This window comes from Sceloporus undulatus, chromosome 6 (assembly GCF_019175285.1).
Source record: "Sceloporus undulatus isolate JIND9_A2432 ecotype Alabama chromosome 6, SceUnd_v1.1, whole genome shotgun sequence".
Lineage (NCBI taxonomy): Eukaryota > Metazoa > Chordata > Lepidosauria > Squamata > Phrynosomatidae > Sceloporus > Sceloporus undulatus.
In genome coordinates this window covers 22354104-22372388 of record NC_056527.1, presented here as the reverse complement: position 1 = coordinate 22372388, position 18285 = coordinate 22354104, and the positions used below count along the sequence as shown (strand labels likewise).

The 18285-nt window shown below is 39.6% G+C and overlaps 1 protein-coding gene across 9 annotated transcripts in view; it reads right to left on the bottom strand.

Annotated features, from left to right (window-relative positions):
* ABI1 (abl interactor 1) overlaps positions 1 to 18285 on the bottom strand; it is a 111082-nt gene that overhangs the window by 65276 nt on the left and 27521 nt on the right. For all 9 annotated transcript variants that reach the window (XM_042472806.1, XM_042472807.1, XM_042472801.1 and 6 more), the window contains exon 2: positions 5840 to 6007. In XM_042472806.1, the coding sequence (XP_042328740.1) occupies positions 5840 to 6007 (168 nt within the window). The remainder of the gene's footprint in view (positions 1 to 5839; positions 6008 to 18285) is intronic.

The following is an 18285-nucleotide window of genomic DNA, read 5'->3' as shown; positions in this document are numbered from 1 at the left end:
CCCCCCCCCCCCATGCTCCTTTGGGGATGCTTTGATTCTGATTTCCTACATGGCAGGGGGTTGGACTGGATGGCCCGTGGGGTCTCTTCCAACTCTATGATTCTATGTTTCTCCTATGCTTTGTGACTCCCTTACTATGTTTGCAACCCCCCCCCCATTAATGCTCCTTTGGGGATGCTTTGATTCTGATTTCCTGCATGGCAGGGGGTTGGACTGGATGGCCCTAGTGGTCTCTTCCAACTCTATGACTCTATGAGGAGAGAGGGAGAGAGAGAAAGGGTGGGAGTGAGAGGGAGGGAGGAAGGGAGAGAAAGAGAGGGGAGAGGGAAGAGAGAGAGAGAGAGAACCACAGCCACTGAGCCAGGTGAGAGGTTTGTTCATTGGGGGAGGGGGGTTATACTACCTGTGCCTTTGTGTTTTGAGACAGTGGCATGCATTTTTTGCTGTTTTGTGGCCTTGTCTAGTAGCTTCCATCCTTGCAAATATTGCTATTATTATTGTTGTTATCCCTTGGTATTGTCTTTGCAAGATCTCCCCACATGGACTTGCTTGCACTTTTCTGGGTTCAGACAGTGGCATGCATTTTTTGCTGTTTTGTGGCCTTGCCTAGTAGCTTCCATCCTTGCAAATATTGCTATTATTATTGTTGTTATCCCTTGGTATTCTCTTTGCAAGATCACCCTACATGGACTTGCTTGCACTTTTCTGGGTTCAGACAGTGGCATGCATTTTTTGCTGTTTTGTGGCCTTGCCTAGTAGCTTCCATCCTTGCAAATATTGCTATTATTATTATTGTTATCCCTTGGTATTGTCTTTGCAAGATCCCCCCACATGGACTTGCTTGCACTTTTCTGGGTTCAGACAGTGACATGCATTTTTTGCTGTTTTGTGGCCTTGCCTAGTAGCTTCCATCCTTGCAAATACTGCTATTATTGTTGTTGTTATCCCTTGGTATTCTCTTTGCAAGATCCCCCCACATGGACTTGCTTGCACTTTTCTGGGTTGAGACAGTGGCATGCATTTTTTGCTGTTTTGTGGCCTTGCCTAGTCGCTTCTTGCAAATATTGTTATTATTATGCGGCTCCGCCCCCAGAGGGTGGAAACTCCACACCTGACATGTGGCCCCGCCTCCAGATAGTGGAAGCTCTGCCCTGGCATGCATCTCCGCCCCAGAGGGTGGAAGATCCACCCCCGTGTACAGCTCCGCCCCCAGAGGGTGGAAGCTCCACCCCCGGCTTCGGCCCCCCAGTTGTCTGAGGGACAGCAACCCGGCCCCCGGCTCAAAAAAGTTGCCTACCCCGGTCTCATTTATATATATCAGAATGAGAACTGTGTGACTAAATTAAAATTAGAACATATGTGCTTTTGCACATAGGTGCAAGAGAGGCCATATGTGGAATGCCATAAACAGTATTACATTAAAGAGAACATAAATTAAAAATAATTGCATTTAATGAAATAGATAGTATCCACTAAAGCTCATGCCATAATAAATGTATTAGTCTATAAGGGGCCACAAGACAGCCTAACCAGTGGTGGCGAACCTATAGCACGAGTGCCAGAAATGGCACTCAGAGCCCCCTCTGTGAGCACACACGCCATCACCTCAGCACAGAGTTCGCCAGAGTTTGTTACTAGAAAGTCAGAGGGACATGGCACTTTGTGATATATGAGTGGGTTTTGGGTTGGTTTGCCATCACTGGAATACCAGGAAAAATATTAGAATGGGTTACATAGACAGAAGTCTGTCTGCAAGTAATCTGATGACAATCCAGCATGCAAAGGGATTTTGTAGCACCTTTGAGACTAACTAGGCAAAAGAAGTTGTAGTATAAGTTTCCACAGACATAGACTACTTCCCCAGATGCATGGAGTGTGAAGTGTTGTCCGGGAAGGACATTTATAATCAGTCTGTATAAACAGCCACAGAAATGCAAATAATCATATTAGGCAGATTATTAAGGTCCTTCCAGGGCAGTACTTCACAAGAATGGTAAGAGGTATGGAGAATAAAACATACAAGGAAATGTTGCAGGGGCTGGGCATGTTCAGCTTGGTGAAGAGAAGACAGAGGGATGATGTGATCACACTCTTTAAATACCTCAAAGGCTGTCACAGAGAGGAGAGGACAGGCCTCTTCTCTGCTGCCTCAAAGGGTAGGATCAACTCTAATGGCTTGAAGTTACAGGAAAGTAATTTCAATTGAACTTTAGAAGGAACATCTTAATAAGAGCAGTTCAGCAATGGAATCAAAAGAGAGGTGTTGGGGTCACCTTCTCTGAATGTCTTCTTCAAAAAGGAGCACTGGTAGTGCAGTGGTTAAATGTCTGCACTTCAGCCACAGCATTGTGAGTTCAATCCCAGAGAACTCCAGGTTGACTCAGCCTTCCATCCTTTTGTAGGTTGGTAAAATGAGTACCCAGTTTGTTGGGAGCAATTGGCTTACAGATTGTAAACCACTTAGAGAGTGCTGAGTTCATTATGAAGAGGTATAGAAATGTAAATGCTACTGCTATCTCCTGGGTACTTTAGCTCAGTGATTCCCAAACTCTGATACTCCAGATGCATTAGACTTCATCTCCTAGAATTCCTGACTGTTGGGCAAGATATTCTTTCTGGGAGATGAAGTCCAAAATACTTGGAGTACCACAGTCTGGGAACCACTCCTTTATCTTGAATTGAGCAGGACATTGGACTAGACGGACCATGAGGCCCATTCCAACTCCCTATGATTCAATATTCATTTTTTATATTTGTATATTATTATTATTAACACTAAAAGATAATTATCTAAGTGAACGTTGGTCCAGTTCAAATTCCACTGCATGTACTCCTCATGTTTAGAGGACTGCACCCAATGATGTTCGCTGATCTCAGAAAACTACAATGTTTCCTAGTTGCTAAGGATTAGCAGGGAAGAAGTTGCTAAACATGGGAGAACAGGGCACCTATTTGCTTTGCTGTGTATCTCCCTGGAAGCCAAGATAATCAAACTGAGGCTGTTGTACTTTGGCCACATGATGAAATAGCACAACTCAGTAGAAAAAACGATGACACTAGGAAATGTAGAAAGCAGAAGAAAGAGAGGTACACTGCATGCCAGATGGAAAGACTCAATCAGGGAAGTCATGGGCCTGAATCTACAGGACCTAAGCAAAGCAGTGGAGGACAGGGCATCTTGGAGATCTCTCATCCATATGGTCGCTATGAGTTGGGGTCAACTTGACGATAATCAACAAGTGTATACCACAGTATGTCTCAAAGTGTATATATATCATTTTTTATTGGAGCAGTATTACCGAAAGTGATGGCAAAGCGATAACCAAATTTGTTTTCCTTATCCACATAGACACCCCATGATCAGTATTTTAAAATTTCACACACGTATAGAAATGGCTTTAAATTGGAAAGGCCTGGTGTCAAGTTTAGCTTTTTAGACAAATATAATGAAGGACTTCACCCTATCAACTTTTTGAGTGAGAAAAGGGCACATTGCTCAAACTAGACACAAATTAATCAAGTTAATTTTATAAAGATGTTTCAAGAGGCTTATAGAACTGGGATTACTTTCTAAAAGGCCTAACAACCAAAACAGCTACAAATGGTCTTGCTAAGTACTCTTGAAAAGCTTTACAAAGCATGAATTGTTCACAGTCTTTTAGCAAACAGTTCATGTATCAGGTGATTCAACAGCTTTCTCCATAATACAGTTTTCAGCTGAAGCCAAGTGCTAAATAGAACAAGAGGTTGCACCTTTTGTACTGATAAGAGATTTCACATCATGACATAATTACAATTAATAATGAACAGTTTTTTAAAGTACACCCTGATAATTTATATGTACAAACCTTATGACATGCTACTGTATTTTTTAAAAAAACGATGTGCTGGATGCACTGGTCCAAACACAGTGAAATTTCCTTGGTGAAATACATTACAGGAGAGTTGCAGATGGTTGCACCTCTTGTGAAAATCACAAGGAAATGGGAAACTCCTTCACACAGTGGATATTTAATTTTGATAATAATGGTCACGCTTAGCTACTGCAATGAATTATTTAATCTGCATTTCTGGTTCTACTTTGCATTGCAAAAATATTTCAATATTTCAAAATTATACTGATTTCCAGCCAAAAATACTGTTTTTAAATTGATGGTTTAGAAAATGTCACTGTGTTTTCAAAAAATTAAAATAATGTGAATATAAAACACCACTGTTCACAAATCTGAATACAGACCTGGGGTGGGCAACTGTGGAAGGATAGTTGGCCGCTTTAACTCCCCAGGAGACTTTAGCACCTGCTCTTGCCAAAATAAATAATCATTTTTGCCCCCTTTAGGGGATATGGGGGCATTTTCATTATATCTGGCCCTTTTATGCCTGTGTGAGTTATTGGGGGGGGGGAGTGTTAAACAATAAAAGTGAGTGGTAGTCTCTTCACCTTCTCTTCCTGTTTCAAAAAAGGTCTGTTTGTGCCTAAATTGGTTCCCCAAGGCCTCAAGGTATATAAACAGTGACAATGAAATAGTTTCTCAAAGGAGACCCATTCATCAGACAGGTGAAGCTGTCATCCTTAAAGATTAACAAAGCTCTCATCTGGGTGGCATTTATACTTTCAGCAATGTATGCAGGAAGTTATGAGAGCCAGATGGTGCGGTGGTTTGAATGTTGGACTAGGACCCTGGGAGATCAAGGTTCAAATCCCTGCTCAACCTGAAAACCCACTAAGTGACATTGGGCAGGTCACACTCTCTCAGCTGCAAAGAAAGACAATGACCTCCTCTGAACAAATCATACCAAGAAAACTCTGTGATAGGGTCACCTTAATCACCATAATAAAAAACAAGTGGACAGCACACAACAACAAATGCAGGAAGTTATACCAGCCTTCACCAAACTGGTGCTCTTCAGATGTGACTACAGCTAGTATAATCCATATCTGGAAGGAACAAATTTAAGAACTGCTGGGTTACAATCTCAACTAACTAATCTCATAGAAAGAGTGAAAATAGAACTGACATAATTAAATTAAGCTAGCATTATTAAGCTGAAGTCCAGAGAACAGCAAAGTTGTAGCCAGCCATTCCAAATCAGTGTGTGACCTTAGCCTTCTTCAGTTCTTCGTCAACAATGGCCAAGAAAGTTTGATTTTTCTACTAGTTTTCCTGTCCCTTATGCACACCCTCCTTAGGACAACTTCAAGAAAAGCTATATCACAAACAGCTCAATGCCAACATTTTCCTAGAATTAAACATCTTCTGGCAATCCAAATCACCAGATAGCCTACCAAGACTCCAAATAAAGATAGCGGTTTAAAATGAAATTTAAATGAGTAATAAAGCACTACAACTAATTTTACCAGTCCCAGAAAATGGGAAAGTGCATTTCATTTATCTCACTGTCCACCTAAAATATTGACAGTTTACAGTTCAACATAGTATCATGCATAAAAAAAACCACAAACCCAAGGCAAAGTCTTTGAAGGACCTCATTTTTATTGAAGACCTGCCTTCTTTTAATTTAGGTAATCTTCTCCCACACAAATAAATTGATTTATCTGGATATTATACCAAACTATGATTTCACCTTACATGAGTGAGACTATGAATTTATACAGTACATCAAAACAAACCAAAATTTGGCATTACATCCAAATGAGCAAGCAATTGTTCTCATTTGCTCTCTAAACTAAAGAAAGACAGCAGTCAACCTGAGTTATTTATGCAGTGTCAAGAAGTGTTTTCATACTGTGAACACGCCATCTCAAAAATCTTCTGCAAGTTTTAGGTTTTTTAGGAAAAGCGTATCCCTAAATCTTAATTCTCTCAGGAAACATTACCTGGGAAATATGATTGATTGATGACTCCATTCGCCGGAGCTGGGATGCTTGGATATCCAGTAGTTGGAGCACATTGTTGGCCAGTGCATTGATCTGATAAGCAACACTGGCTAAAGATTGGGTAGTATAAGCTTTGGTCTCTTCTAATGCTTTCCTCTTGTCTGGAGCCTGAAGGAACAGGGGAAAAGAAAGAGATTATTTTTTTGAAGATCACAGTGTGAAAAGAAACTCTTTAAAAATTTACATCATCCAGGCCTGAATCCTTGTTGTGCAGTAAAATAAGGGGAAATTTGGAAATTGGAAGTATGTGGAAGAAGGTAAGGGTATGTTGAAAGGAGGTTAAAAGGAAGAGAATGTAGTTAAGAAGGAAGGGAAAGGGATGGAGAAGGATATTAGAAGAGGTGGTTCAAGGAAGCTGATGTGATAGGAAGTGGAAGAAAGAAAAGGAGAGGGCGAAAAGAAAAAGAGGAGTGGGAGATGAAAGGAGAATGAAGAGAAGAACGAAGAATTTAAAAAATTAAAATTTAAATAACCACTGGAGGAGTATGAAAGTGTATAAATGTATTTAAATGTGATTGAAGCCTTATATAATTGTGGGCATTTCAACATGTTTGTAGTTTTGTTTGTATGTTTGTAGAGTTTGTATATTTGTTTGTTTTTTCAATACATTTTAAAAAAAGAAATTTGGAATCTACAACACATAGAATGAACACAGAATGATCAAGCAACTGCATATAGTCTCATTTTGCATTCACAGTTGGTGCTTCAGGAAACACCTCTCATAATTAATCAGAAGAGCACTTTCACAGTTCTCCCGTATCTTTCATTGTGGGTAGGGAATGGAAGGCACTGCATAAAAAGCAGTATTATTGGAGAGCATTTTCTCAAAATCAGAGCAATTAAAAAATAAAAATGCAACACTAACAGAGAGAGAGAGAGAGAGAGAGAGAGAGAGAGAGAGTTGGATGTCTAAACAGCATCTAGAAAAAGCAACCACCTTTCATATGTGCTAGTTGGCTATCCCTAGTGCATGTACACATTTTTGTTAAGCTACTGCAAAAAAGATTTTAAAGTGGGGGTGGGAAACGTCTAGAGGCCCTAGCCAGCATAGCCAATGGTGAGGAATGTTGGAAATAAGAGTCTGACAAAACCAGGACAGCCACATTTCACCCACCCTTGCTTTGAAGGCTTACCTTGCCAATGAAACTCAAAACAATCCTTCACAAAAACAGCTCACAAAACAGTTACTGTCCCAATGTCCCCTACAAACTTCCATCCAAATAAAAAGATACCTTTGGCATGCCATTAACTACTTAATTCATTAACTGCAAGATATAATGACAGCCACTAACTCAGATGATGATAGTCAGACAAATTCAGTGAAGGTAAGTTTGCCAATAGCTACTATTCCAAATGGTTCTGCATTGTCTCAAGGTTGAGAGGCAGCATGCCTCTGAATCCCACCTTTTTGGTAACATCTCCAAAACAGGGCTATTGTCTCAGATGTCCTGCTGTGAGAATTCTAGGGGGCATCCTGTAGGAAACAAGACTTTTGACTAGATAGATCTGACCCAGCAGGGCCATTCTGAAACATTTTAGCTAAATTTGTTAGAACAAATGTCCATTTATTCCAACATGGTCAATACATCTAATTCAACTATTTCCAAAGCTCTGTGAAGCCACACCACAACTGTTGGGGTTGAAATGAACGTTATCACCTAGGCCATAATAATTTTGTCATAACCAGAAGATTCCTTCATAAAAGTTCACCAGCACAAAATCAATCTCAAAATATATCAACAGCAAAGCAAGATATTAAAATGCCGCAATTGTGCTGTAATGCTATGTTTTTAATACTGGAGCCAATTTGTTGAAGTTACATTTTAAGTGAATGGGCAATGCTAAAGATGCAGCCGTGAGATAGCTAAGTTGCTAGTTGCTACAAGTATGTTAGGAAGTGATAAGATTGTTATGAAGGAGCTAGATAAGATCCACAAGTGTAAAGATATATAATTAAACACCAAAGTCAGAATTATCCATACCATAGTATTTCCGATTTCTATATATGAAATTAAAAGCTGAGTAGTGGAAAAAGTTGACAGGGAAAAAAAAGATTGAAATGCTGATTTAATGTCTTCTGGATGTTTTCCGCTCTACTGTACTTGTTTTAAATTGTAAGCTGTCTTGAGTCTCAATTTTGGGAGAAAAGCATGGTAGAAACAAGGGTAACAACAATAATATAAGCCTGTCATCAAAAATAGGTTTAGTGCTCTTGCAAATGACATGGCCACATCATTGCTTGCTCACTGTCTACCACACCAACCACTATGGGATTGAAATTTGACTTGGGAGGTTGTCTCAAAGGAGGAAAACCCATCAAATTTTTCCAAGTGGATGATTACAAGATAAGTAGATATTCAAAAATGTAGTGTTAATATGCTGAAATGAAAATGCACACCTGAGCAATCAGCATTGGCAGTTATGAAAACTATGTATGTACTAGCCTTCCCATATGCAATATAGGGATGAGAAAGATAAAGAGATTTACTTAGGCCTGGTCCAGACAGACAGGAAAGAACGCCCTCGTCACGTGTGAGGGGCAGTGCTTCTAGACGTTGCACGTAACGAGGGCGTCAAAATGGCGGCGCCCTGTACAGACACCATTATGTTGCGGCACCACTGGCGCACTGCGACGTCGTAATGGTGTTGCAAGAAGAACCCTCTTTTCACGGGTTCCTTTTGGTCCACTGGGAAGTCCCATGGTCTGGAGGCTGCGGCTTCCCTGCAGACCAAAACTAGGTGCCTGGAGACCGTCCTTTTTGGCCACCTAGTGAATTCATGGTTGGGGTGAGATTTTAATCAGGAGCTTTCTGATTAGAGTGCTTATGACTTTTACTAGGAAGATATATCCCTTCTCATAACAGCAGAATAAAAGAGAGTCATGTAAGAAAATTCAACACAGAAAAGGTAACAGATTAATAAAAGACATAAGCTATATGCCAGCTTGCCCCTCACCTGGAATGGATAACAATCCCTTATGAACAAACAATTAGCTAGATCTACCATATAGCCTAGTCTTTAACAGGAATAGTGACAAGCAGATATGGTAAAAATAATTCAAGGGAAGATGCTTTTGTTGCATCTAATCTGCAAATCTCACAGTGCCAAAATATGTGAGATATTCCTGTACTCTAAAATTCATGCAAGACCCCAGACTAACCTGCAAGTTTTAAGATCTCACATCTTTGGTTTCTTGGAACTGTGGCAGTCTTTATGTTCCCAAATTTCCTAATCACACTTTGATTGAGAGGGCATCACTTAGAGCTGTTGAGTGTTCACTCAGGAAGAGCAGTGTTTCACCTTTCCAGAATGATTTGTATTGAAACAAGCAAACAATTCAGATAGATTACTATCAAGATATTAAGGAATAAACACTATTTCATTTTACAGTAGCACTTTAGATCTACCAGAGTACTTGAGAGAAGGAAATACTACTGTTGGCAAATCAAAATGTGCAAACAGGAAGACTGGTTTTCAACTACTTAGAAAATGCACATAGAATTCTATGCAATCGTTTAAAAATCCCTGAAGCAAGTACAGCCAGGAAATACAGTGCTCAGTTGGCATATTTCCTGACTTGCAAAGTTAAGCCTTAAACTTTGCATCATTAACTCCTTCACCTCCACATCTTTGTACACTATCAAACAGCAATAAACCTGGATAGCAGGACAAGAAGAAATCATGAAGGAAATAGCTTCTTTTGTTTCCACAGTAACAAATGGAGTTGGCAGAGCATTAGAGGTCTTGCAGTACTGTCCTTTATTTTCATTTGTTTCTGACACAATAAACCAGTTTCTTTTTGTTCCTGGGATATCAGTATCTACCTTAATTTCTAACACCTCTTGAATAAAGCAATGTTTGTACCGCCTGGGAATGTTTTAATGTTAGACATTAACAAAAGTTATAGATATAATATGGCTTGGATTCAGGGTATTTGAAAGAACACATCTCCCATTAGAGCTCTAAGTTCTTCTGGAGAGGTCCTTCTCTCAGACCTACCCATTAGTGTCTTCTTGGGATCATTTGCTGAGAACAGGGGAGAAGTTCTACTTGGTGGCTGCTTCCAGATATTGGAATTCCCTCTTTAGGGAGGCCTTGATGGCTCTGCTCATACTCGCCTTCCGCCATCAAATCAAATCATTTTTACCCCATCAGGCTTTTGGAAATTGATTAGAATGGGCATTTAAAGACATGAAGTGCCATTTTTGTGGTCTGTATATACAGTAGTGGGTCCTCCACATTCGCTGGAGTTAGGGGCACAGGATTCCCATGAAAGTGGAAAACCCGCAAATAAAAAAAACTATTGTTTTAAACTGGAGAGAATGCCTCTCTAAGAATGTCTTGGTCTTCCAGTGCAATTCTATGGTCCACATCCATACTGAAGGACCCACAAATGCCTAGAGAAGTGTTTTCCTAGGAATATCTAGGTCCTCCAGTGTGACCCTATGGTCAAATTCTAGCAGCATAACTCTAGAGGACCTAGAGCAGGGGTAGGCAACCTTTTTGAGCCGGGGGCCGGGTTGCTGTCCCTCAGAGAACTAGGGGGCCGAAGCCCAAAAATAAATAAATAAATAATTTTTTAAAAAAAAAATTTAAATAAACAAATAAACCGGGACAAATGTAGGACACAAAAATTCAAATAGAGGACACTTTTTAAAATATGGAGGGCATGCTAAAAAATTTGCTGATTTTTTAAAAAATGTTAATATAAATGCATGTTTCGGAGGCTTCTATAGACAATTGCCCCGCTTGCCCCCCTTGCCTGCCACTTACCCCCCCCCTTGCCTGCCTCCTCCTGATAGGCCAAAGGCTCCGGCGGCAATCGGCGGCAGGACCGGGCTGGGGCCGGTCCCAAGGCCTTACCGGGCCGCATCCGGCCCGCAGGCCGCAGGTTGCCTACCCCTGACCTAGAGATTACTAGAGAGAACCTATTAATCAAATCCATAAATAATCAAATCCGCAGAGTCAAAGCCGCAAATGTGGAGGGTCAATTGTAGTTTTTAAAAATTAATTTTAATCTATTTAACGTTATAAACTTTTAAAATAACTTTTATATTTATGTTTTTTTTTAGTTATGTATACCTTTTAATCTTTATAGTTTTTAAATATGCTGTTATCTGCCTTGAGTCTCATTATGGCAAGCGGGATATGACATAAATTAATGCAATAATAATAATAATAATAATAATAATAATAATAATATTTTAGAGAAACTGTAGACTTCATAGTTAGCATGTTTTCTATGTTATTCTTCAGCTTTGTTAATAATGTTATATTTTAGGTGGGGATGTTTTCCCCCTGCCCCCATTTCCCAAGAGTATCATACTGTATCTAAATAAAGATATAGACATGTCTCATACCTAGTGCAGTCGTTCTCCCTCAAGGGAAAACATATATTTTTCATTTACAACTGCATCCCTAGAGGAAACTTTCTGTAATATGAAACCTTACTAGTACTGTCTGCTTACAGTCTAATTAACTGTCTTGTGAAATATCTCTGACACAACACAGATGAAAACAAGAACATGCTTATAAAAACTCTATTCTGATAGCAGTGATCACTTTGTAAGCTGCATTATTGTATATTATCACAGGCTCTACAGGCTGGAATGACATATTCATTTACTCTGTAACAGCCTGCTCTCCACCTCCAATTTAAAAGGCAAGGGGGTAATGACTCTTTGGGCTGGAGTTAGACTAGAAAAGCGTCCTTCTTTTGTTGTTATCAAGCAGGTTTTTTTTCTTTTCTTTCCCAGCTCAAGCTTTATTGCATTGTTAATTGCAGATGCTCTACAGCAACCAAACACCAAGAACCCTCTCCTTCATCATCCTCCCAATACTGATGCTGCTAAAAACTTCTAGGTTGTCAGAGGAGGAAAGGGCAGCTGGGAAGCATAAAAAGATTTTGTAAAAGAGAGTCTCACTGTCAGAAGCCTTGTTAACTGAGGTTTGTCTGCATCCAGTAAAAGATAAATTATATTTTCTTCTCCAAAAGAAAGAAAAATAATTGCTTTGGAAAGTAAATTTTAAGGACTGGCTGAAGGGAGGTCATTCCAGGCACTGGAAACTATATGAAAGAAATCTCGACGTAGTAGAGAAGAGAAAGATCACAGATATGCTGCCTGGAATGATGACAACAAGGGAAATTAAAGAGAAGGGGAGTGAAGAGAAAACATGAGAGAGTGAGCTGGCTAATCTTTAAAAGATAAGAAGCCTGAGCATGAAATGATGCAGAAGTGACAAAGCAGCAATATAGCCAAAATGGAAGGGTGATCATCACAATAGAGAGAGAGAAATTAAAGAAGGCAGTTTATTACCTCGGGCATGCAAATGCCAAGAATTCTTGCTTAAAAGATGAATTGGAAACTTATTTCAAGTTTCAAGCACAAAGGGATTTAGATCCAAAGTTTCCTGCCTTTTCCTAGCACTGACTTGAAAATAAATTTGAAATGTACTAATGTACAGGATTCATTTTTTATTTGGGGAGAAGGCATTAAGGAACTTAACTCCATAGCACCCTGCTTCTTCCGAACAACCATGTTTCAACTTGGAAAAATCAATTAGGTTCCACTAAACTATGCCAAATCAAACTATGGGCCCATACAGACAGACCCAAAAAAAAAAAGCTGCTTTGGGTCACCTTTGGAGGTATGTTGTTTAAATGACACATGCGTCTTAAGAAGCCAGAAACTGCGCCAAAGATGCACTCCAGTCCTTAGCACTGGAGCATGGCTTTGGCGTGGCTTCTAGCATCTTGAGATGCATGCATGCATCATTTCAACAGCATACCTCCAAGGTGACCTGAAGCAGCTGTATTTTGGCCTGTCTGTACGGGCTCTATGATTTGAATGTTTATGTCACAGACTCAAGTAAGGGCACGCCCTTTCAAGAAACCATACCACATATCCAACCATTTTAACTGCAGCTTAGAGGATAGAAAACGTTACATTTGAACATATCCATTCAGAAACCCAGTTTAAATGGGATGCCAAGCATTCATAAAAATGCCCCTGGGCTGAGTGTTCTGTTGTGTGACATCAGATTTGCTTCAATTTATGGAAACCTTATGAATGAAAGACATCCATGTACGCATTATCTGTAGCTCTGCTCAAGTCTTGCAAACTCAAGACCATTTTGTCCTTTATTGAGCCAAATGTGGTCTTCCTGTTTTCCTACTTTCTTCCACTTAACCAAGCATTATTGTCTTCCCCAATGAGTCATGTTTTCTCATGATTTGTCCAAAATATGATAGCCACAATTTAATCATTTTTGGCTGCTAGTCAGAGTTTGGGGTTTTTTTTTGTTTTTTGTTTTTTTGGGCAGTCCATGGTGGCTGCAGAAATCTCCCAAACACCACATTTCAATATTTTTTTTTTCCTGTCAACTTTCTAAACAGTTCAGCTTTCACAGTTTCATACACAGAAACCAGAAATACTATGGCGTGGATAATTCTGACTCTGGTGTTTAATCCTGTATACTTTAAGATCTTATCTAGCTCTTTCATAATGGTCCTTTCAAGTCTTCATCTTATGGTTGTTGTTTTTTTACAACAGTCTCCGCTGATTAATGACTGAATCCAAAGTGGAATTGCTTGTCCCAACTAGAGCAGACTCACTGCTACTATGCATTTGTATTTTTATCTTACTGTGATAAACTAGTAAACTTTTACAAAGGACTTGTGTCTGGAAAGCAGAATATTTAAGCATTCTGATGGGCCACATTCATAGGATGTGAGAGTTACAAATAAGAAGCTCCTTTCATATTCCCTACTGTAACTCCCAGAACCCTGAGATAATTTCCTAATAACTTGCCAGTTATCTATAATGCTGCTTAAAGAAGAAAAAAAACCTCCTTGCTGCCAAACTCTGCATAAATATGTGGGTTTCATACTTAAAAGGTATGTAAGCTGGTAAAACTGTGCTAGATAGTTCCTACTGTAAAAAGATGTTGCATTAGTCCTGCAGAAGCTGCATAAAGCCACTGGGTGGTAAAAAGCAAATTAGATTACTTTAATCAGTTTACCTATGCCTAAAACAATTTGTCCACTGTACATTATATCTAAAACAGGATGCTGTAACCTATAAGATTGTGCTAAGAAAGACAACAGCTAGTGTGCTCACATTTCAGCAATTCACTTCCGTTAATTCACATCCCCTATTGCTAAAGCTTTCTCAAAAACCTAGGTTAGTTTAGATTTCCCACTGAAAAGATAAATCCATTTTGCATATTTGCCTTCATTGTCTATTTGCACGTTCTGGCCGTTCATTCTGAAGTTTTATTCCCACCATTTTCATTTTTCCAAATCTTATAGAATTCTAATACATAGATAGGATGATTTCAGTGAATATCAGAGCATTGCTACTGAAATATAATTGTTACAGAATTGCAAGGGAATATGCCTCCATTCTCAAAATCATATACAGCATACATGTGTGTCATATAAAAACAAATTTAGAATCCATGGCTTAGAATATCTTTTAAAATTAGGAGCAATCATTAAACACTAGGATGGTTTTCAACATACATGAGGATTTGTTCTAACTTTGATGCTACAGTAGCTGATACATATCCAGTGGATACAACTCTATTCCCTGCTTGTTCAGTTTGTGCACCCTGGTGATGTGGGCATGATTCTTGGAGAGGCAAGAGCTGCCACATATATTCTAGACCTTCACCTCTCCTGGTTCAATAAATAAGCCACAGGAGGACTAACTGGGTAGTTAAATGGAGTGAAATCTGCCTCTTTATACCAATGCAGGATCCCAAAATGCTTAATTTGAAGCCAGTCACCAATATTCAATTCTTAGTAAAGGTACATGCAGAGGTCTTTCAGCTGCAGGGCTTCCTAGATGAGACAAATTATCTAGATCCATTTTAATCTGCTTTCAGGCTTGATTAAGGAACAGAGACAGTTTTTGATACCACTGACCACTGCCTCTCTGGGATGGTATTTTGTGGCTTTTCAAAATATTTTTTCTAGGAAGGGATAGTCCAGAAAGTGGTGCTGGGGAATTTCTGTTCAACTCTTGGGTCAATTACTCATAGCTGTGGCCCCATACAGACAAGCCAAAATAAAGCTGCTTTGGGTCACGTTGGAGATACACTGTTTAAATGATGCATGCTTCCTAAGAGTCCAGAAGCCGCACCAAAGCCACGCTTCAGTCCTTAGGACTGGAGCATGGCCTTGACATGGCTTCTGGACTCTTGGGACGCATGCATCATTTACACAACACAACTCCAAAGAGACCCGAAGCAGCTTTATTTTGGCCTGTTTGTATGGGCCCTGTGTTTTCTCTCCCTAACTCTGTAAGGTATCTAACATACACATTATCCTTGGGTCAGGTAGCACCAGTACACTGATGACAGTCAGCTCCATTTTTACTTTGCACCTAACTCCAAGGAAGCTGTTGTTATGCTAAACTGATGTCTGCCATCAAGTAATGCACCGGATAAAAGCAAACAAAGTGAAGTTTAATTTAAAAAAACAACAACAGAGCTTCCATAAAGGAAGTAAAAGACAAAAATAAATGAACAAGTACTATCCAAACCCCTTACATTCAGTTTCTAAAAGTCTATCAGATTAGAAAAGTTGTCACTTGTTAACGAAAAAACAAGGACATGGTGGAGGTAACCACCAAGAATTCCCTCTCCTATGTTTTTACGATACATGCCTGTGAAGGTGGTAGGAGTGATTAGGATGACAATGAGAACATATCACTTCTACTTCACTGAATAATGATTGACCAAGAAACAAAATGGGAGTTTTATTTGCTTCTAATAAGTTAGATTGGCTGGACAGAAAGTACCCTCTGGATGAAAAGGAATAGATATGCTGGAATTTGTTTTCCTCTGGCTGTATGTGAGTTGAAACACTGGGTACAGTAAATAACTGGAATTTGGAGCAATTTTTTTTACAACTGTTCATTTAACAATGCAGCAGAATGTTAACATTCAAAGTCTTCCATTCTGTGGACAACAAATCTGGCTAAGAAGTCCCATTTGGTGCATGAGAATTAGTTTTTTTCAACGTAGTATTTTATCAAGCCAGTGAAATGTATTTCAAACGCCGTATCCTAATTTCTTTGCATTAACCCTCATGCAAATTGAAACGTGCATGAAGGTTAGTATAAAGAAAGGTTACAAACACCCCATGCTAGCTAGCCAAGGCAAGGGAGAAAGGAAAGAGTACACACCTGTCTTCTACCTTCCTTTTTGCCATGGTTAGCTGGCTTGAGTGTGTACACCTGCCCCCTCCCTCAGTGTCACCAGTCCCAATATCAGGTGCTATAGGCTATATTTCAAAAGAAGGAACTTGCCTAAGAAAACCGTATGAAATTCATGGGGTCTCCATAAGTCGACAAGTGTCTTGAAGGTACATGTCTCTCATCATTAGTATGGTCTGTGATGGGCATATTTTTTAAAAAAGAAAATTAAGAAACACACACAGTGTACAGTGATTTGTTCAAGATAAGTCAAGAAATCTTTAACAAATCACTCCACATCTACGCAAACTCAGATCAGTGACTGGGGAAATACATCCTACCTCTAAAGAATGGGAGCACCAATTTTCATAGTTATCGTCTCCTCATAGTCTCACCCAAATATTTTTAGTGGCATGGTGTGTCCTGCTTTATCAAGGAATAGATGGAAACAGAGCATTTTCTGCACAGCCAGCATTCAATGAGTCTGGTCATCATGAGCAGGAATCATCTGGTATGAAGCCAGCAAAGACTACAGAAAGTGTGGCTGTGGGTTGCAGGTGGAGGTGAGAGGAGCAGGAAATAACTGAGTGCAGCCATTTCATTTCTCAATCTCTATTTCGGACACTGAGGCCATGAGTGCTGATTCTATGTTTAGCTTTTGGGGTTGTGGGGAAGAGGACCTCTAGTCAGGACTGAGTCTGCTCAGTGGTCATAAGTGATTTTCACTGAAATGAAATGGAAAACTGGGGATGAGTGGAGATGGAGAAGCTGCAATCCTGCACACCCTCACTTGTCTTAAAGGGTTTTTCAAAATGAATGCCTCTCACCTACCATTTTTTATGTTCTTAGTGGAAATTATTTTTTTAGCAGAAAGACCTTGGTTCAGATTGCCTGTTTCCTACAGCCAGTACTAAGCATCAATTTCTGTATCTCCAAATATTATTACCAGTCATTAACAGTCATCATTGGGAAGCAGACAGCCTTATCAATCAAGAAAACTAACTCTGCATACCATCAGTAGCAGTAATGTATCTGCTATAGCATGACATACCCTTCAGTGCCTTTGTACAGCTTGAAATCTTGATCTGGTGTGTTGTCCTTTTTAAGATATTAGGTTGTACTTTTAAAAATATAATCTGGAAGGCTAGTCCAAAGGGTTAAGACCATATTTAACAATTTTGATGGTCTGTTACAGAAACAGGTCTAGGTTTTTTCCACCACTGTCCCAAGTTCCTGTTAAGCTGTGTCTCATCTTTCTGCAAGTGAACTAGGATAATATGTCCCAGTGGTTTAATTATCTCATTCACACTAGATAATATTTACCCACTATGAGCCAAGAGTCTGACTGGTGACAACTATTAAGATCTGCATATCCAGAGGCCACTTCAAATAGTTATGGAAGCTTGACATTTGGAGGTGGTGTTAGATACTGTTAGACTTTTATTCATGTTTCAAAAACCTGTTAACAGTTCAGAGCAGGAACCCAGCTCTGCCATTACAGACCATGAGCAGGTTTGCCATGACCTCAATACATAAGATAAGGAAGAAAAAAGCCAGGTCAGCAGTTGCAACAGCAGTAACCACAACGTTTCTCTGTACCAAAGGGAAAAGCTAGGAGATGAATATTTAAAGCAGCAGAAGAAAAACATGGTTGGCTACATAAGGCTGCTCTTAAAATAATGACTGCACGAGATACTGTATGTTCTGTACACATTAGAGAAAGATCTACTGGGCTGGGAAAATGAAATACGTAGAAACAAGGTCCAGTTAACAACATCAGCTGGTCCAGAGTGTTAACTGGGGAAGCACACAACTCCCTTGTTCCAACAGCTCTGCTGGCTGCTGGTCCACTTCCAAGCACAATTCAAAGTTTTTGTTACAACCTATGAAGCCCTAAATAATTTGAGCCCTGATTATCTAAAGGACCATATTCTCCCACACAAGCCTTCCTATCTTTTGTAATCTTCTGAAGAGTCTCTTCTTTCTATCCCACCACCCTCACATTACATTCGGTGAAACATGGGAAAGAGCATTCTCAGTGGCTGCTCTCAGGCTCTGGAACTCTCTTCCTACAGAAATTAGACTGGCACTCGGCTCAGTCCTCACTATAGGTAAACATTTTTAACTCCTATCTCCTCAGAATGTTTAACTATACTTATTTTAACTATTGTAGACTGCCTTTAG